This window comes from Equus quagga, chromosome 14 (assembly GCF_021613505.1).
Source record: "Equus quagga isolate Etosha38 chromosome 14, UCLA_HA_Equagga_1.0, whole genome shotgun sequence".
Taxonomy (NCBI): Eukaryota; Metazoa; Chordata; class Mammalia; order Perissodactyla; family Equidae; genus Equus; species Equus quagga.
Genome location: NC_060280.1, coordinates 7,783,336 through 7,805,030, shown reverse-complemented (window position 1 = coordinate 7,805,030; position 21,695 = coordinate 7,783,336). Strand labels below are relative to the sequence as shown.

Here is a 21,695-nt window from a genome sequence, read left to right as displayed (position 1 = left end):
AGCTAGAAAGAACTCTCCTTTCAGGGAAAGAGAGAGAAGAGTGAACGACCAGCGTCCCAGCCTTTCAGGGCACACATGAAGTACCCACTTTGGTTTCCCCCCACCCAGAGACTGGCAAAGCAGAGAGATATAGAGATGGCTAGGGACAGGGAAGAAGAGCAGGGTTTACCAATATCGGGCACACAGCAGTAAAGACCACAGTTGTGTGACCTGTTCTATAGATAACCCCAACGTGGAAGGGCAAGGGGAACAGTGCACTAAGAGAGATACACAGCTCTGTGGGGGCAGGGGAGGAGCAGTCTCTGAACACGTTCCGGGAAAGGGGTCACCTTCCATGCCAAGATGAACTTTGCATGAATAAAGATTTAAGTGAGGACAGACTGAGAAGAGTGAAGAGGGGAATGGGGTGTCGACCAAATTTCATCCACCTGCAATTTTACCTACTCAAATTTTATCTACCACGGCAAGAAGTTAGTATCTAATATTTTAAAATTACTTTTAAATACAAGTATTCGCGTATTAGTTATATAAATGGAGGTAAACACAAGAACAGCTGTGACAGAAATGGCTAAAGTGGTTTCCACGGGGAATGGGACTGGGGGGATGAAAGGACTGGGGTTGTGAGGTGGGGGAGGGCCTGTCACGGTTCTTTATAAAGACTTCAGTACTATTTGATTTTAAAGGCACAAGTATGGATTCCTTAGATAAATATTAATTTTTAAGTGAGCTTTAAAGAATGAGTAAGGTTTCTCCAAGGAGAGGGAGGAGGCGGGTATTTCTAGCAGAGGACCCAACATTAACAGAGAGAGGCGGCAGGAGAGCAGAGGGAAGAGCAGATAACCCATTAGGATGACTGTGGAACACACCTCCCTGCGTGGGGACACATGAGTTGGTGCTTGACTGCAGAAGGCCTTGGATAGAAGGGCGCATGCGCGCGCGCGCACACACACACACACACACACACACACACACACACAGAGGCACTCATGTGGTTGTTGGCAGGAAGGCAATAAAGAGTATTGGGCAAAGGGGTGATATGCTCAGAACTGAGCTTTACGTACAGCAGTGGTTCTCACCTTGGAGATTAACTTCCTTAATGGCCTCCCAGCTCCATTTTAGAAGACTTGAAAATGGTACTCCATTTTGTCATTGTCATCCACCACAGTCACGCACCACGTAACAATATTAACGATGTTTCGGTCACTAATGGACCACATATATGACAGTGGTCCCATACGGGTAGCACCACATAGCCTAGGTGTGTAGGCTCTACCACCTAGGTTTGTGTAAGTACACTGTGTGATGTTCACACAGCAACGAAATTACCTAATGACGAATTTCTCTAAACATATCCCTTTCATTAAGTGAGGTATGCCTGTACTGATTTTAGTCTTGTGAGTGTTGAATAATGAATTATACATTTCAATTATTTGAGTCAGCCCCACTGGCTGAAGATGGTAAAGGCTGACTGAAGCAAAAAACTAAAATTTGTTATTCAACATTCACAAACCAAATGAGTAAAGAAGAACTTTAAGTTCTATATCAGGGTTCATGTAAGGCAAAAACATTCCAAAGGAAAGATGGATTTGAGGACATATATGATTCTGAGTGTAAATGTCTGGGTACAAGCAAAAATTTCAGGGAGCATTTCAGACTTTCGAGGCAGTGGAATTGGTGAAACCAAAGTCAAGCTCTCCAAACAGTAAAGGGGGCCCAGGTAATATCTGGAGTACAGGTGGAACAGGCAGAAAATTCCATTAATGTAATTGTATGATATGATGAACGGACAGAGTTGGAAAATAGGATGGCAGGGTAGGGCAGAGGGACCTGGAGGGCCCAGGATGGATGGAGAGATCAGCTGGGCTGGTGGGGGGAAGGGGCCATGGGCACACCCTCTGCATGTCCCCTCCCCCACACTCTGAAACCCTTTGTGACTCTTCAGTGCTCTGTGATGCAGGCCTGGGATTATAGGCAAGTGTGGACACTCTCAGAGCTCAGTTGCCTCAGGCAGCCTTGCGATTCAGAAAATGGAGTTCAGTCAATGGAATGTTCTCTCATTTCTGAATAGCCATATTGAGTTGTTTTTGAGCATCTGCTCAACCTTCTTAGATAGTGACCACAACCTCACCATCGTGTGTGGGTTGTGGTTGCTTCTTCTGTTCCTGTGCTTCCTGGTGGGGATTCCATCTTTACCAACCTTCTGGAAAACCAAAATCTACCAAAAGGTAAGGATCCCTGGGCAAGCCACCAACAGGGATTTTTTATTGTTGTTTCCATTTCTAGTCCCACATTTTTAAATGAGTTGGTCCAGAGAGACTCCTAAGATGGCAAGTCTGAATAGAGGATAGAACATCATCCTTCTAGGGGAATAGGCCAGGCAGGACTAGGGGTTCAGCTGGGACTGTTTCCCATTCAAAACTCACAGACCATCTGGGTGTGGTGGAGGATTCCTGGATTAGATCCCATCAGTGATTTCACGGCCCTGCATTAGGTTATTTAGAGAGTTTGGGATCTGTGTAGGAGAACACTGTTCCCAACACTGGATCATGAGTCACATTCCCATGTCGGGCGTCATTCGACCAAACCGTCCTTTGTATTGGGCAGATCAGGAAAGCAGGGCTGAGCCTCTGAGCAGACACTGGAGTGTGAGCTCTGTCCCAGGATACAGGGTCCTATCTGAGGAAGCACAGATGTGACTGTGGGCCTCAGAGTCTATGCCCTCCTTGAGCAGAGGACTTCTGACTGAGAATATCAAGTGTGGACTCTAGCCAAAAATCCTCCTTCGAGTTTTTCAAAGAAGGAAAAATTGAAAGTATCTTATCACCTTTAGAAATTCAGAAAGGGAAGGAACACAAAGTGCTAGTAATAAAAATAGAGAGTGACATTAATCTTGGATGAATAGCTGAGTTTCCTAGAGAGAGGAGCAAGACAACTAAGTCCTCGCTCCTCATTCTTTTCTTTTTGTTCTCAGCATCAGGGCAGAGCCAAGAGGAGAAGAAAAGGTGGAACATCAAGTGGTAAGGTTCCACCTATCCCACCTGAGCTCTCCAAGGGTGACCCTTCCTGTCTTCTCCATGAGGTCCCAGGTCCATGGTCTCTGAGGATGTCAGTCACTAGATAGAGTCCCTCTCAGAAAATAGAGGCCTCAGAGGAAAGGCTCATGGGAAGGTAGTCAGAACCTGAGACATTTCTCAGATTCCTGCTCTGCCCAGCTCTGGGCATGAAGCAGTGATGGGCCTGGACAATGGGTGTTGCCCAGTGGGTGGCCGTGGGAGACGTCAAGAGTCAGAACTTCTGTCTCCTGACCTTGTGAAACTACATTGACTTCCTGGATGATCAGACTCCTCTTTGAGGTAACCATTGACCTATGTTCCTCACATGGTGGTTTTGAACATCCCATGGGATAATGTATGTGACAGTACTTTATAAATGAAGCAACAAACACATGTGAACCTTATTAATATTATCATTGACCGTTTGACCACATCTACTGATTCTTGGGGCTTTCAGAGTTAATATCCCGTTAATATCCCAAGGGTCTCCCATAAAGGGACTCCTGTGTAACACCTATGCTTCTACCTTTATTACATGTAATTCACTCTTCTGGTTTCCCAGGTTGGAGAAATTACCAGAGGGAAACAGAGGAGAAAAGGAGGCTAATTTCTATTCTGAAAAGGTGACTAGTCTTTTCTTTCCTGATCCCTCTTTAACATGTTCTCTGCAATTCCAGGGATTCAGTACAGCCTGCAGTAGTCATGGGAGAGGTTTGCCATAGGAACGGGTATGTGAATGAAGGCCTTGGGGTGAGGGCTGCTGAGTGTATGGTGAAGTCATAGACGTGGGGCATTGTGAAGGGGCAGCAGCCTTCAGGCGGCCCCTCCCCTGACAGGCCGGCAGGTCCTCCTTTCCTTGTTCTGGTCCTGGCTACAGTTTTCTACTTTCTGTCTCCCGCAGGCCCCTAGGCCGGCCTCTCGATACCACCCACTTTCGTCAACTATTATGCCCAGACCCCTCCTGTGAGGTGTGTAATAGCACAACTGCTGAGGTCAATCGGCTGCTGTTCCTGGAGGACCTGGAAGATGATACTGCCTCTGTGTCCTCTATGGCTTCCACAGCTTCTGGGACTGAGTCATCATTCACTCTGTCCTCTGCCTTCTCAGAAGTCCCTCCAGGAGACCTAACACCATCCCCTCCACCTGACCCTTCCCCACCACCCCCCTCTGTTCTCTCACCTAACCCAATGACACCCTTAGCTGACTTTCTTTCACCCTCACCACCGGGTCACTCTATGCCACCAGAGCCTTTTCCTCCCTTGGAGTCCAAATTCCCAGCAGACCATTCCCCACCCCAACCCCTTGCCCTTCCCCCTCTCCCACCACATGACACCCAGGCAATGGATCCTATTCTCCAACCAGAGGCCACTCTGTCTCTGAATACGATCTTCTCTCTTGACCGCACCCTTTCCCAAGATATTAACCCCTTACCAAATTTGTCCCAGATAATCAATCCCACTGATTCACTGGCTTGTCATCACGCACCACCAAGCCTGTCTGTCTCACCACCGACAGACCACCCTTTAACTGTGACTCAATCTAAATCTGTTTCCATCTTATTGAAGTCTGTTCCAGAGAACTCATCTCCAGATAGCCCTGGCGGGTTGTCCACTTATGTCCCAACAATCAGAGGCACTGACCATTCAAGCCTGTCAATTTCAGAATTATCCTGGTGGCAAGCTTGTGCCAAAGACTTGTTCTTAGCACCTTCCACCTTGGCACCATGTGATTTTAATCGAGAGTTTCTTGCCCTCCATTCTTCAGAGTCCTCTCTGGAGAGACACCCTACAGCTAACCTTATAGAGCCTGGTAACCTCTCATTTCTCAGCCCTCATGTCCTGGCACTCCTGGAGAGACAAGTCCGAAAGAGGAGTGATTTCCTGATGTGGAAGGAAAAGGAGAAGGAGAAGGGTTCTTTTCCGAAAAAACTTAGGCCAGGCCACCAACTAAATCCTTCGGGGAAAACGTCAGAGTCAAATGCTGATGAGTGTGACTCAGCATGCTCCCTTCCTTTTTGGAGCAGTGCAGGCAAACCAAAGGAGCTGCACATGCATGAGCAGCCCCCATATCCTAAAATCTTGGAGGACCATTTACAGGAAAAATGTCTGCAGCTCTTCTGGGGTCTCCCATCTCTGCACAGCGAGTCCTTGCCCTCTGCTATCCGTGACTCAAGTGACTGCACCACAATCTTCCTTTTCAATACCATCTCAAATGCCTCCATGGGCCAAGAATCCCCAGTACCTCTCCATCGCCCACCTCCATCCTTGCCTGAGATCCAGCCCCAACCCTTGCCTCAAACCCTGCCCCAATCCCAGCCCCTACCTCTCACTCAGGTCAAGTCCCAGGCCCACCTTAAATCCCCACTCCCAATCCTACCCTCTGGTCCTCTACGCCAGATAAGGATCTGTGGAGTGTGTTACCATAGACCCCAGGATGAATCAGAGTCTCTCACCTCATCTGAAATTCAACAACTGGAATGGAAAGTGTTGCAGAAGCAACAGGAAAGTTTGTGGGGCTCCCCCTCTGTAGTCCAAAGATCTCAGGAAGAATTTTGTTCTTCAGCTCCCAACTTTCCTTACCTTCAGGCCTCCCAGGCCCATGCCTCCATCTCCATCCTTCACGTAGAGTTTCCTCTCAGTGATGAGCTGAGGAAGAAACTGGAACATCACCTTCGAAAGAGGCTCATCCAACACCGGTGGGGCCTGCCCCGCAGGATCTGTGAGTGTCTGTCACTGATGATGCCTCCAAGAGATTTCTCAGAGATAGCTAAGTCAGAGAGCAATCGTGGACTCTCACGGATCTCTGTGAACAAAGATCTAAATGTTGGATTGAGCCAATCCAAAAGCTTCCATGAGAGGGGTTCAGAACTGCTTGAGGTAGAGAAGGAGATGGGGAAGGATCAGGGGCATAGCCCAGAGAACGGCCCCAAAGCTCATCTGTTGAGTGACCCAAAGAGCTCTTCAGATAAGGATCCGGCATATGACTCTAAGAAAGACCTAAATAGTCACGTGGCAAGTCTGTCAGGGAAAAATTCAAGGGCCTTGGAGGAAAGTCTAGATCAGAAACAACTTGAAAATGTCCTAAAAGCACATTTGAGCAAGAAGTTTGAGGAAATCAGTGAGGCTTGGCTCCCTGGGACGGTGCGCAGTTCATGGCATGCTAGCAAGCAGACATTGTTGCTTTCTGACAAATCCCACACCCAAATAACACAGAGGAGTTTGCCACCTTCACTGGGTGGGAACTCCTCCCTGAATACCTTCCAGGAGCTTTGCTTCATTGATTCCAGTGCACAACAGATGATGGAAACCCATATTAAAAGGTTTCATATGAGGATGGAGTGGGGCCTTCCCTGCAGGGTCCTTGAATCCATACAGGCGTTTAAATTGGAAGATGCTGCATCCCAGTCCTTGCCGTATTTCTACTGTCCCCCCTCAAATAACCCAACTTGGGAAGTGGACTCCAAATCCGAGGGCTTCAAGCCCCATCGAGGAAGCTCTAAATCTGTTCCTCAAGAAAAAGCGGAAACAACAAATTCAGCCCTGGTCCTGGATCGTCTTTGCCCTGCTACTTCACCTATGGGCAGGGAAGGACAAGGGGTGCTGAGACAATCACCCTCTGGTATCAACCAAGAGATTGCAGAGGTTGTTCAGAGGAGTAAGGGTGCCAGGCAGACTCATCTGCCTGTCACATGTGGCATCACAGGCAAAGCGAGTCAGAAATTTACTCAGCTAGGCAACAGATGCCCCCCAGAGCTGCCTGCAAGGCAAGCTGGTGCCAAACATGAGACAAAGGATGAGAGAGTGAGTTCCAGTGATAGAAGAGAAAGGCGACAGGACAAAAAGATTAAGTCGGAACCCTTTTCCATGCACAACACGGCCAGGGACATATTCACGGCCAAGGAGCTCAACGCTCTGCAGTCAAAAACTGGTAATGTGTTGACAACCAGCAAGCCAGGAAGCTCCCAAATGATACGTGAGAATCACAGTAAAATAGAAATTACTGGGACCATTGAAAGCCCTGCACCAAAAAGACAAGTTCCCCAAGACCCGAAGTCATCGGATCTTAAGGAACATCTGTTTGGGGAATTAAAGTCGAAACTAGAGAAGAGGAATCAGAGCCAGGTCCAAGGCCAACACACTGACAGGTCCCCTGCCTCAGAGAGCTTGACTTACAAGGCCTCACTGACTCATGCCCACGGTGTCTCCAGTGGGGACATGGGAGCTTCCCAGGTGCTGCATGTCCATCTGGAGGACAGTGGGATCAGCAGGCAGCAGTGGAAGGAGCCTTGGGTCCCTAAGAAAGACCTAAAGAGGTACGAGGATAAGAAATTCCCACCAGCTACAATGAGAGTGAGCCCTCCGGGCCCCAACAAAGAAGAGCTTGGTGGAGGGGATGCAGGTTTGGGGACATCCCAACCTACAAGAAAGAGTTTCCCTACTCAGATCACAGCGTCAGAGGGGACGCTTGGGAGCAAGTCTTCCCAGACCTCATCACAGAAGGCACAGCCTCCTCCTGAAAGTCTGTTCAGAAAAAAGATGAACCACATTTTTCAATGGCTTCATCCTGGGACAAAAGGCAAAAAGCAAGAACATCCCCAGGAAAAGGGCAGCCCCATATCATCTGCACAGAGCAGAGGCCTGGTTAAAGGGAGAGCTGCCGTTACTGGGACCACCACGGCTCAGAAGACCAGGACGGTCCCTGGGAAGTTCCCAGTGGAGAAACTGCGGCAGCGGTGTGCAACAGAGATCACCCGCCCTCAAGAGCCCCTTCCTTCCCTGAGGAAGTTTGTGAAAACTCAGCAGAAGGCAGAAGAGCAGGCCCAGGCAGAGCCTGTCCAGGGGCATCCTTCCCACTACATGGCTCCCTCCTGTAAAGTGCCAAGCACCAAGTCCTGCCACCAAGAAGTTGTCTTTGCTGGCCAGAATTATCCTACATGTCCTAGACGGATCAGAGACCAGAACAGACACCCTCAGAAAGTCATGGCGTTTAAAGATCAGCTATTGGATCAGAAGAGTCCCTTATCTGTGCCCCGCAGGGAGCATGTGCCCCATCCAAGCCCCACCTGCAGGCGTCAAGCCGGCCCAGGGGCCTCCAGCTGTTCTCACCACTGCTAAAGGCACTATGTTTAGGGATCCGTCTCTATGTCAACAGAAAACACTTTTCCAGCGTTTCGAGAGCGGAAAATTTCCCACCGCAAAATAATTCCTTCTTGTGGAGAATATTAATTCTCCCCAATAAATGATTCTCTAATAATAGTGATGTCTTTTCTGTGTCCTGTGTTGGGGGCATGGGTTTCAGGTAACTCAGGGCTTGTGCTTAGGGAAAAGGAGGAGTGAGTTCAGCTCTTACTGATTGCTTCCTCTGGCTTCTAAAAGGTCACCAGTGCTCTGGAGCTCTTGCTGACAAAGAGATATCACGTGTCCCCAAAAGCCCATTTCCTCCCTGATGAAGTTTGAGGAGGTGGGCTCTGCCTCCTGCCTCTTCGCTTAGCCTTAACGAAAGTGTAGAGCAGCCCACACCTTCCACTCACTGAATGTTTTACATCCTTCAGAGAGTAGGGAAGACAGGTGTTCTCTATCCGAAGAGGGTCAAGAATAGGTATGCAATTCATAAAACAACAATGAAGAAAAAACAGTGGCTTCATCATGATTTAGAGGTCAGTGACCAGAGGACCCCACAGGTGGGTGAACCCTGAATGGGATTTGGGGGCTGTGGGAGGGTATTGCTGCAGTGGATCCTGGGCTGGTGGGGGAGGGGCTACGAACAGCACAGACACTCCTTAAGAATCTGTCATGTGAGTCATATTAATGTGTTAGGGAAGAATACTTTAAACTTTACATTGAGGTTTCCCTACTGGAAAGGCACCTGGGGGAAGTGGTTCCCCTCTGTAGGTATTTCTTCAGACTGCCAAATGATATTTTGTTGCAAAGCAAAAGCATCACTCGGCTGCCAGTAGTAACAATGTTGACCAGGTAGCCACCTACCTCCCAGGATAAAATAAAGCTGAGAGTAAGGAAAAGATGACTTGGAGTAAGCGAGGAGGGAAGAAAAAATGAAGAGGGGAAAGAAGGACCTTGCTGGTAGAACAAAGCTTTATGCCTCATCATCCATATGGTGACCCTGTCCTGTTCCCCCCGCCCCCTCCTCAATCTGATCCAGGCATCACCACCTTGAGGCTGATCCAGGCACTGCACAGCACACTGATGCCTTATTCCAAAAAGGCACTGGGCTGTTCTTTGAATACTAAACAATATCTGCAGGGAGGTCATCAGGCATGGCATCCCCCTCTTTGGGGAAGGTGATCTTGCTGCCTTCCTTCCATCTATGCTTAATAGGAATATACAAGATCTTGCCCTTAGTGTGTACAGTTCACCTATCAGGATGAAAGCGCCACCTCTGATATTCACGGCCTTGGTGGAGCCATGGCTGGTCTCCCCCAGAACACCTGGTGTTTCATTTCACGACAAGAATACTAAGAAATATTATTTCTTATATATTTTTCTCCAAGAAGATATTTACATTTAATGATTTAGGATAACTCAAAGTTCTCAGAATTGTTTTTAAAAAAGAAGATATGTCATTAAGTCTATGCATATTAGAATTTTGCCTAACAGACATTTTCAGTTAGAAGGCATTATTATACTCCTAACTGAAAATATTTTAGAGATTCTAAAAAACACTTTGAAAGGTATATGGATGAAAATATAGAGCCAAAGATTTATTCTTAACATAATATTATTTCTTGAGAGGAACACAGAAAATTGAAATTACCTGCAACTTATACACAAATTGGGAAAGGATTTTAGACAGAATATTCTCACATTAATAGCCATTTCTATGCTCTTTAGAAACTATTTAGACAATAGAGGGAAGAGTCCTTGTGCTTTAAAATAACCTGGAATGATATGAATCACACCTCCATGTAGGGTATTCTGCCAACGTTGCTGCTTTCTACATGTAGGACATGGTGCCAAGCACGTGATTTGTTTTTCTTGATGTTTTCTTCACTTCTACCTGATGAATAAGATGACTTTTGTTCAGGATGAAGAAACCGAAGACTAGAGAGGTCATTGACTTACCTGATGTTACACAGATATTATGTCCTGGAATCGGAAATCAAATTTAAGCAGTTGACTCAGGAAGCCACATGGTTAAGCATATGTCATTCAGTCCCTGTAAATATTTTTGCAGAAACATGCCGTATTTAACTGATTCCCTACAGAAGATCATGGACTATTTTGCCCAATTTTGACTATTATAAGCAACACTATGTTTGATTTTTAACATTTACACCGGTCACATTCTATATCTAAACACATATTACCTCATATTTCTGGTAATGAGTTTAAAATGAACTGAAATCACTCCATATTTTCTCTTCAAAAGAAGCTGGTCTACTCCTCATTCTTCCCTTTGACGTCTTAGAAAAGGAGATCAAATTTCTATCACCTATGGTGGAATTACTAAGTCTGCACAAGGTATGAATAAAAAAATAAAGAATAATACATATGAGCACAGATGAAGAAATATCAGGGGTAACATCTAAGTTCAATGAGGGCAGCGGCCATATAACCTTTAATTTGACAATTTCCCAACAGGGATACTCTAACTAAACACTTGTCGAACTACTGAATAGAAATAGATCCTTTCTACAAAAACACATAGCCAAGTTAAAAGCCTGCAGTAAATAATAATAGCTCCCATTATGCAAAACCAAAGATGCACCAAGATGGAGCTAATCATTTTATGTGGATTTTGTAATTTAATCTCTATCCTTAAAAAGTGGATATTATAACTGACTCCGTTACATAGATGAGCAAATTAAAGCTCAACTACTTTACTCAATGTCAAATACAGCAGGTAAGTTGAAAGCCCAGGATATGAATCCAATAACAGATGCCTAAACCCACGTGTTTACATACATTGTACTATCCTGCCCCTATAATAAGCAGCTTAACAGATAATTTAACAGCCTTTGAACATAGAACGACTTTGTCTTGGCAAAGCATCCTCACATAGTAGGATTTATTTTCTCCTATGCGTGTTGCATATAATATGAATAGGATTTAAGTTTTTCACAGTTAGATAATTTTGGCTAGGTCTGTCTTCCTCTTCTGCTCGCCCCTGGATTCCAGGTCTATGTGAGCTGCTTGGGACATCACGAGTAGTGTTAGACATGAACTTGTGCTGCTCTTTCATCTCTGCTATTGATAGACTGTGTTCATTCATCACCAAGTCACCCTCCTCCAGGGCCACAAGAGGATGAAGGACCAGATTTAAAAAAAAAATTAGATATGAAGATGGAGCATGGAGAATTTTCGGATCACAGGTTCCTAAAAGTAGCAGATTTCATAGTCCCTGTCATGTACATCAGACATTTCCAAACTCTCTCAAGGCCCCAACTTTACTGGTGTTCACAAATACATTCAAACACAACACATACATCCAACACAAAAGAAGGGACTTGGGTCAACTAAATTTGAGAAATATTGGTTTAACGGAAGTTCAATTTTTCTTTACTTCAAGTCTTAAGAGAGTCTATAACATGCCAACATTTAACGTGCAATGTCAAAGGACAAAGCCTGATGTCTTTCTCAAAATTGTTTAATCCTTAATCCCTTAATACCTGATCAATATTCTGTATGATATACTTTAGGAAATACTGGTTGACTAATTTCAGAATTCCTTAAAGAACTTTCACAGCCACACTGAGGATTAGCTAATGCATTATTAACAGACCTGATAGTAGAGTCAAAATTAGGCTATCTTTCCATAATTTCAAAGGCAATTTCAGATCCCAGTGTCATTTTAAGAAATGGATTACTTTTTAAAAATGCTCCGTCTCCAGTGATCTTGACAGCAGAAAGAATGACATTGTGTGGATGGGAAAGGACATTGATGTCTACGAACAGAGGAGTAATTCAAAAGAATCAGACTCTAAATGCTAACAAGTTTTAGAAATAATTCAACTGATTTATTTTGCTTATATTTTTCAGGCTTTTTTGTAAATCTAAAAGTGATTTTGATAAGACTCCAGGCTAAAAGAATATTTTCTCTGTGTGTATGACACAACATAACTAGTGAAAATAAAACATTATGACATAACATAAATACAGCTTTCTATTAGTAGTTGAACAAAAAACAATAATGGAATATCTTAAATTTAATACTGTCTTCGACCGAAAAACTACAGTAGTTTCAATTTTCAGATGAAGAAACTGAGGTTTAGTAATAAGACCCTTATCCAGGAAGTTAGGGTCCAAGACATAGAGAGATTAAATAGTTTCAACAAACCATAGAGACCTACTGCTTGCCTCATAAATTGTTACACTGAAACTACCTAGGAGCGAGGATGTAAGCATACAGCAGGCTGCTGTATCAGAGGGTTCTGCATCCTCAGGTTCAAACAACTGCAGATTGAAAGGCCTAGGATAGTTGTGTCTGTACTGAACGTGTACAGATTTCTCTTTCTTGTTATTATTCCCTAAACAACACAGCATAACAGCTATTTACATAGCACTTACAAGGTATTAGGTATTATAAGTAATCCAGAGATGATTTAAAGTCTACAGGAGGATGTGCGTAGGCTATATGCAAATACTAACCCATTTTATGCAAGGGATTTGAGCATCCACGGATTCTGGTATCTGCGGGGCTCCTGGAAGCAATTCCCTGCAGATGCCAAAGGACCACAGTATATCAAAACAAGTCATTTGAGAAGCAGAGGTATGCTCCTGGGGAAGGCATCCTCTGACTCAGTCACTCTGCGGCAGGATGATAAAGAAGACAAAGGAGTGTGCTGGGTTAGCACTGGTCATCCTCTTTGACATTTGGCATTCAGCTCAACTGGAGAAAAATGTGTGGAACCAGCAGCAAATCTTCTCTTCCTCCTGTGAATTCCTTGGAGCTACCTTCTTACGGGAAGTAAATTAATCAACCAAAAACCAATAATCGGGGGCCGGCCAGGTGGCGCAGCAAAGTTCGCGGGTTCTGTTTCAGCGGCCCAGGGTTCGCCGGTTCAGATCCCAGGTGCAGACACACGCGCCTCTTATAAAGCCATGCTATGGCAGGCGTCCCACATATAAAGTAGAGGGAGATGGGCAGGGATGTTAGCCCAGGGCCAGCCTTCCTCAAAAAAAGAAAAAAAAAATCAATAATCTACCTTCTTACAGGAAATATTCAATCAATACAAGTCCTTCTTTCAGGACTGATAGATTATGTTTCGTATATGATGTTTTATATATAAAAGTGTTTAAAACAAATTAAACCATTATTTTATAAACATGTCATTGTCTTTCACTCATATGTGCCTTCACATACGTTGGACCCTGGGCCAGGAATCCCCTTCCTGCTTCCAACCCCATTGTCATCCAAGCCCCAATGCCAGTGAAAAGTTCTTATTCTACAAAGCTTTTCTTGTCTTGTCTCTCCTAGTTTCTCCCTCCACCCGAGATATTGTTTACTACATTGTAATGCCTCTATGATGTCGTTATGTTCGTGTATATCTGCCTCTTTTGGTAACTTGTGAGCTCTTTTGTGAACTCCTGGGCTTAGCATTGTACGTAAGGCACGGTAGCTCTAAAGCAAATTATTATTACATACCATCTAAAAGATGATTCAATCTGGAATTGTACTCTGAATTTTTCAGCTTTGATCAGGAGCCCTATGGCAAAATATTGTATGGAATTTTAAATGAATTAGGAAAAAGAAATTATTTTTAGAGTAATAAGGAAGAGAAATAAATATTCTCACATTTCAGCTCTCTGTTCAAATTGAAGAAGTTTACGTTTCTATAAATCTTCACACTGGTAATGTAATCCAGTCACCTTGGCTTACTTATTTTAGTAGATGTTGCTGGGGGGTCTAAGATCTTTCCATTTTTACTGTAAAGTTATTTTAAATGTATTAGAGAAAAGAAAACAATAAAAATGTACTCACCTTTCTTCACTCTAATATAAATTATCTATTGGAGAAATTGATAGGAATTCCCTCAAGGAAAAATAATGAAGCGATTGTTTGACTTAATCTCATTTGTACAAATACGTCTCTGGGATGGGACTTGATGCTCTATTTTGTTCTTTGGAAGACAAAGAAAGCTTCTAGTGGAACCTGAAAATAAGATTCTGGCTATAAGGGGAATAAGATCGGTCTCTGAGAGTTTAGTGTAATCCCACCCAATGGGATAAGGGAGAAAGTTTTCTAAACCAGGTGAAACTGCTATCCAGATTAATGTGTTTAAAGAAACAAGATATCAGTAAAAGGAAGCAGCCAGTTTAGAAATCAAGGTTTATGTTATCTACCCCTTCTTGACTTTCCTCTAACTTTTTGCTCACCAGGGAATCCTCTCATTACTATTATGAATTCCCACGTGGCTAGATATGTGAAATTGTATCTGTGTGTGTACGTGCATGTGTGTTCAGGTCATTGGGGCAACTCTAGCCATAAGCATCTCCGCTCCCAGGCAAAGACTAAGGATAGCCCCTGAGCTGTGGTAAATTCCCTGAGAGGGGGCCACTGTGTCACTTGGCCTTCTTTTGCTGAATGCACTCCCCTCACCAGCACTGACGTAACTGGCCTTCCAACTTCGAATATTCCTTTGGCTTTTATTCTGTCTGCAACTGCATCACTACATGTGTTTGCCTTTCTTTAGGAACTGGCAAATCAGGACCTGAGTAGCCACAGAGAGGATATTCATTTCACCTTTCTAGAATCCAAGAGACAGGCTTGATTTTATGTTTGGCTGGAATTCAGTTATTAACTGAATTAACATTTCCTCAAAACGTGAGCGCTATGACTTAGCTCTCAAATGAGAGCCGTAGGGGTCCCCCTTAAACATAACACAATGCCACTTCCTAAAACAATTTTATTTTGACAACATCATGAAAGTGAAGGTTACTAGAGGGTCATAAAGAGCCTCAGAATCAGCTTTTGCCTGCAGTTTTCTCCAGATAAAACGTCTTGCCTCGATGGCTGTAAAGTGATGGCTTGGCTCCCTCTGGAAGGCAATCCCTCACTCTCCCTGAGCCCTCTCTCCCAGGGGGCAGAAGTCTTCAGACTGAACTCATGTATTTTTTAATGAGTCACTTATTGAACAGTTTTGACTCTACTCCCAGGCTAGCTTTGTTCCTGAGCAGAAATTAAATTTTTTTGATTTGATCTTAAAAAATAATGTTCTGAGATGAGTGTGATGTACCAAAGACATTCGGATTCTTAGTACAGAACAGAGTAGAATTTAATTCTATGTACTACTCACACATCTTGCAATGGCATTTGTTCCTTCCTACCTTCCTTTTTTAGCATATGATCCAAAAATATAGTGGTCTTCTTCTAGAACATCACACTGACAGATCTATGCAAACTAGTGAGTTTGAAGCGCTTGTGAATAAAATATTTCTTAGGTCAGGCCTGGACTTTATGTTACTATTTCTATTTTCACTGTGTAATTTTTAACTTAAATCTTTACTGCTTCATTCTCTCTTTTTGAAGAGATCCAATGCATTAATTTCATGCCAATAAGACAGCTGACTTTAGCAATTTTACAGTGCAAAAATTGGCTTGTGAAAAATTTTACTGGCTGAGTGATCCAGTAACAGAGCAGTTCATGATTGAAGAAGGAGGAGAAAATATAAAGGGTATAAACATATCTATAAACCTTTAAAAAGTACGGCCACTGTTAGTTTCATTTCCATGCCCAGCAAAAAGATTTTTAGGCTTTTCTACTTCTCTTTGAATGAGCAGACCTCAGAGATCAGTGGTTGTCAAAGTGTGAATCCCAAGCCAGCTGCACTGCATTGATGTCAACTGGAAACTTATTTGAAAAGCATATCCTAAGGCCCCAACCCAGACCTACAGAATCATCTCAGGAATTTGCTCCCAGCAATCTGTGTCCCTAACCAGCTCCCCAAGTGACTCTGATACACACTACAGTCTGAGAGCCACTAACTCGATGTGATGACTCACTTTGGAGAGCTTTCTCATCCCCATCCGATAAGCACATCACTATATTGTGTACTGCCTCCCCTGCCTAGAGTGTCCCTGCTCTAACAGCACCCTGCCAAGAAAGGCCTTTCCATCCAATAAGCACTATAGAATTATCTATGTTTTCTCCTTTAGAGATATTAACTTATTCATAAGTTTTGAAATAAAAAAAATATTTGTAAATTTACAATAATACTCTTGTTTCCAGATACCATTTACGTTATGTTTGCTTAGAGTTCTTAAAGCTGTCTATTTACAGAATTAGGTTAACTAAGAAAAAAAATGCTAACAAAACATAGGAGAGGGCTGGCCCAATGGCACAGCAGTTAAGTTTGCACATTCTGTTTCACCATCCCAGGGCTCGCCGGTTTGGATCCTGGGTGAGGACCTATGCAGTTCTTGTCAAGCCATGCTGCGGTAGGCATCACACATATAAAGCAGAGGAAGATGGGCATGGATGTTAGCTCAGGGCCCACCTTCCTCAGCAAAAATAGGAGGATTGGCAGTAGATGTTAGCTCAAGGCTAATCTTCCTAAAACAAACAAACAAACAACATAGGAGAGATTATTGAACTTTAAGATATTTTTAGAACTTGATTTATTGGCATTAAAATATTTACTGATTACTATTTTATTCAGTTATTGCCACAATAAAGCTCTATAAGATACTTCTTTCAAACTCAATACTCAATAAAAATTAATTCTTGCTGGTGCATCGTGATCATCTGGGGGCTGACTTACCTTGGCTGGCCTATTTGGGTCTTGTCTACAAGTTGCAAGATGCATCTCTTATCCTTTCTGGATTAGCAAGATATCTAGAGCACATTCTTCTCACAGCAGTGGTAGAAGTGCATGTGAGATTAAGGAGGGAAAAAAAGGATACCTTGGGAAGATTCAGGCTGGACACATTGCCACTTCCATCTACATTTCACTGGCAAAAGGCAGTCACATGGCCATAGCCAACATCAGTGAGGAAGGAAAATATATTCCATCTCTAGAGGGAGAAACTGCAAAATCATATGACAAAGCCTACACATTAAGGGTAGGGTGAAGTACTGAGTACAATAATGTAATTTCCATATATACCCACTGAAGCCAGTTGCTTTTCCAAGCATGGAGACTGCAGAAGTAAATAAAATAAATCCCTTTCTTTTTTGAAGCTTATATTCTAGTGGGGGTTAGACATGAAACAGATATTATGACAGGTACTAAGAAAGAAGTACTTGAAAGAAAATAAAGCAGATAAGAGAATAGAAAGTAATGGGAAGGAGGGGAATTATTACTTTAAATAGAGAGGTAAGGGCAGGACTCTGAGGAGGTGACTTTTGAGTGGAAATCTAGAGAGAAAAGAAGGGATAAGAGATTAGAATTCCTTAAGAAAGAGCCTTCCCAGCAGAATTACAAAGTGCAACGACCCTGGATGTAATATGCTTGACATGTCTGAGGAACAGTAAGGAGGCCAGGGTGGCTCTGGTGCATTGATGGGGGAGGGTGGGAGAAAATGAGCACAAACAGGTAGACAGGATCTGATCATACGGAGTTTGGAAGTTATGGTATAGAATTTGGATTTTAATCTACAGACGATGACAAGCCTCCAGAGGATTTCTAGCAGAGATATCATATATGTAAATTTTAAAAGGATGCTTCAAGATGCATTATGGAGAATAGACTAGGGCGAGTGACGTGTAAGAACACAATTTGTAATTTGGTTATCACATTTTCAAGATTTATAAGAGATATTACAAGTTTTAATATGCATGGTTTGAAGATTGTGTCTTCTCTTGGAATCACATAAATTCTGCTATTTGAATAGTCATTGTTCACTGTGATCCTGGGAACAATTAAGAATAGACAACTAGTCAGGCTTGTACAAACTTGGAATAGTTAATTGCTGCCATGATAATTGTTTAATCATGTAATAAGTTTTTACATGTATCTTGCATAGTTTCTTCTATGGACTGAATTAAGTCTCCACGAAAATTTATATGCTGACACCCTATCACCCAATGTGGTGCTATTGGGAGATGGCACCTTTGGAAGATAATCAGGTTTAGATGAGCCCAAAAGGATGGGACCCTCATGATGGGATCAATGTCCTCATAAGAAGAGGAAGAAAGATCAGAGCTCTCTCTCTCACGCATGAGGACAGTGATAAGGATGTCGTCTGCAAGCCAGGAAGAGGGCTCTCACCAGGAACAGAATGGGCCGACATCTTGAAAAGAAAATAAAGACTTATAGACAGCCATATAGGTCAGCTATTCAACTGTACTGGATGAGTGGGAAAATTTTGCAGAGGTCAGAGTCAAAAGAGACTAACCAGAGGTAATTAATTGAAAGGGCAGCCATGAGTCTTGAACAGGACTTCCACAAACAGGTCAGAAGAAGGAGCAATAACACAGAATGACCAAAGACTGCTTAGAGAGCCACAGATCGTAAGAGGCATGCAACCATCAGAAACAGAGTGAACCCGAGGCTCTGAGCTAGAGGAAAGACTGAGAGTAGACTTTGCTGGAGACAGAGAATCCCCTTAAACAAGGGCATGCTATATAAAGCCATGAGAGAACTTACAGCTAACATGATGCTATCTTTCCCAGGAAGCAGGAATATTTCAATATATTTGAGAAACAGCCTTTTAGATTTTGCTGGAACACTTTCCAACATGAAAAGTTCACTCTCCATACAAGAGTCAAATCTACTCTTGGATAAACCTCATGGTCAGAAAGTTGTTCCTTATATTTACAACACCTCTGTAAGTCCTACCAGGTGTTCGTTTTTCTTACCCTCTGGAAGCTCAGTTTGAGGCAGAAACATTCAGATCTTCAAAGCCATTCTCCTTCATGTTTTTATTCAGAAACTTGTGGCTCCAGCAGATCTCAGGGCCTTGTCACTTCCCTACACATTCCATCAGCTAGAATTTAGTCACACAGCTCTACCAAATTGACAAAGAATGTGTGAAATGTAGTCTACTTGTGCCCCACAGAGCAGGGCAGAATGGATTTATTATGTAAAGGTACATGTACGCATCTAAATAAGCAGTGTGGAGCCATTGAAGCTGTTGTCAAGCTGGGGAGTGACAGCAAAATTAGAAAGGGTGTATATGCTCCTTACAATGAAGAAAATGAACTATGATGATGCACCGAGAGGACTTTTGTCTATATTTAACTCAATGCAGAAAAATTAGTCAACTGACAATTAGGCTCTTACTTTTGCATCTAGAACCAACAGCACATGGTGACCATCATATCACCTACACAAAGAGTTAGAAATTTTATACCAAAATACTGTCATTATTCGTGAGAATCCAAATTTGAAGTCCTGTGTTGATACAAGGTCAACTAAACTGGCCTTGTTTTAGGTTCTTAGTTTCACTTTGAAATGACCCACAGAATAATTAGATTTCTCTACCTTTCCAACAAAATTTTATCAAAATTTTAGTTAGATCACTATTCATTAGGTAACCTTTGGGCCCCTAACATGTCTAGGCAATGTGGTAGAAATTTGATTAGTGGCTTCAACATTCGTCGTAAAAATGGGCCAAAAAAAGGACAAAAAATATGGTTGACTCTCAAAATATGTGTAAAATAACCTGTTTTGAAAAATCTGTCAACAAAGCTCTCTGTTCTTTCATTCAGCTGAAAAACTCTAAAGACAGCATTGCCTTGAGCAAGGCAGCCTCGTCGTGGACAGATTAATTTGGAGAGCAGCTGTGCAGAACAGAACTCCTTCTGGGGAGCACAAGGCTCCGGGCTGATTTTGAGCTTAGGGGGTAACATTGTAAGTGGCAACAGATACTTCACAACATGAAGATGTCACCAAACAATAATGTTCCCATGTGTGTCTGTGAGTAGAATGGGCAGTTGGCCCTACAATGCCCTCTTTTATTTTATCTGATCTGTGAAGATATGGTGGAGAGTACTCTTAACAGTAGAGGCAAATACTCTTAACAGTAAGATTGAAGGCAGAAACAAAAATCAGGCATGACATTCAGTTCAAAATGATGTAAAGGCATGAAGAAGATACTAACACTGGTTTCAAGAAGTCAGAGTGGATTCAAACATGGTAAGAGTTGGATAACGAGTGAGACAATGACTGAAAAATGACAAAATCTGAAGGATATTGACTGATTATGGCTATATATGGGGGTAAAGCCAAAAGAGTTAAACGAGGAGATAGCAAGTAAGTTCTAAAAGGTTGAACCTTTTGGGACACTGTATTTTTTATAGTCAGCTATTTTATATACTGACCTTCCTTTTGTATAGTTATGTTCCACTTCCAAATCCCCATGACAGTCTATCTAAAAAGAGAAGTTCTCTGAGCTCAGCATCTAAATCATCATCAAAACCTTAGAAGAAATACATGTTTTTAATATCCAAAGTGCATATCCTTCTGTTTAATCCTTTTGCATTTGATTTAAAGATTCACTAATGCAAAATCTAACAGCAAGTTTTGGAAAAACATTTCAAAACATTAAATAGAAAATTGTGTTTAATTTGTTTGTGTCTTTTTAAAACACTGACTGCAATAAAATGCCTTGATTTCATATGGATATTTTCCAACTGTACTAGTCTTTTACTGAAAAAACATGAGGACTGTGTCCCTCTCTAGGAAATGAGTATAGCCAATTTCACAGAGGGCTGCAAAACTCTGAGCTAAATGAATTTCTTATGTTTCAGACTACCAGAAGGTTTTATTGATATGGCAGGCTATATCAATGTGACTATAAAATGATTTCTTAACCTCTCAGAAAGCTCTAAAGCAGTGCCTCAGAGTATAATTCAGTTAGACAAAGCCTTTCTACAAAGATTAAGGGTGTGCTTCATAGTTCCTATCTATCAAACAACAGGGCTTCTCACACTTTAAGGATTTTGTCACTCAACCTTCTCAGCAGAAGCCAAAGGTGAAGAAGAGCCTATCTCAAAGAGATGTGTGGCTGTGGCTTTTTCCGTATAGAGTGGATCTTGATAAGATCCACAGATAACCCACAAAGTTTTTACAAGAATGATATATTCAGAAACACTGCCAGCTTGCACTCAAAGTAAAAAAAAAAAACAAGTGAAAAATAGAAAAGAGGTCTTTAGACTCCCAAAATTCCCCTGGCAGGAATCAATCTGAGAAATCTACTCAGCGGCCAGATGTACAACCTTTCATAAGAAAGAGGAAGGATGATTCAGAGCATGGAATCAAGAGCGCAGACGGCAGCCATTAAGAATATTTCCTGGTACTTGAGACCTAATCTGGAAACATCCATCATCTGCCCAAACTGATTTCAGAATTGCAATGGACCAATAACTCTTTGATGCCTCCTATTTTCTCCCTTTTTTAGCAGGAATATCTATAGTGACAATTTTATGCCTGTCCTACCATTGTATGTTAAGTGTGTCTGGGGAAGATAATTTTTGTTAGTTTCACAGGTTGAAGGGACCTGTACTCAAGGAGTCATAATTAATGAGCTATCTCAGAGAAATCTCATCTGCACCTTGTTTTAGGTCTCACTTAGAAACAACATTCTGGGCATTGGAAGGGAGGGCATTGGATGTGAGGGGAACATGAGTCATCGTGGAGCAGAGGGCAGACTGGGGCAGTCAGATTCCAAGATGGTTCCAAATGATCACTGCCTATGATATTCACACCTTTGCACAGTCCCTTCCCATATTGTACTAAAGTT

The 21,695-nt window shown here is 42.7% G+C and overlaps 1 protein-coding gene and 1 long non-coding RNA gene across 2 annotated transcripts; both read left to right on the top strand.

Moving 5' to 3' along the window:
• Positions 1-2,108: 2,108 nt before the first annotated feature.
• LOC124252527 (uncharacterized) lies at positions 2,109-4,205 on the top strand. Its single transcript, XR_006891982.1, has 3 exons — positions 2,109-3,017; positions 3,616-3,676; positions 3,955-4,205. It is a non-coding gene; the product is annotated as an uncharacterized LOC124252527 (long non-coding RNA).
• A 35-nt stretch (positions 4,206-4,240) lies between these two features.
• Positions 4,241-8,167, top strand: LOC124252196 (spermatogenesis-associated protein 31D1-like). Its single transcript, XM_046685456.1, has one exon. The coding sequence runs from the start codon at positions 4,241-4,243 to the stop codon at positions 8,165-8,167; it is 3,927 nt and encodes a 1,308-aa protein (XP_046541412.1).
• The last annotated feature ends 13,528 nt before the right edge of the window (positions 8,168-21,695 follow it).

Bases quoted from the DNA above. Each gene is read 5' to 3' on its own strand.
- LOC124252196 (XM_046685456.1), top strand. From the start codon at position 4,241: ATGACACCCTTAGCTGACTTTCTTTCACCCTCACCACCGGGTCACTCT.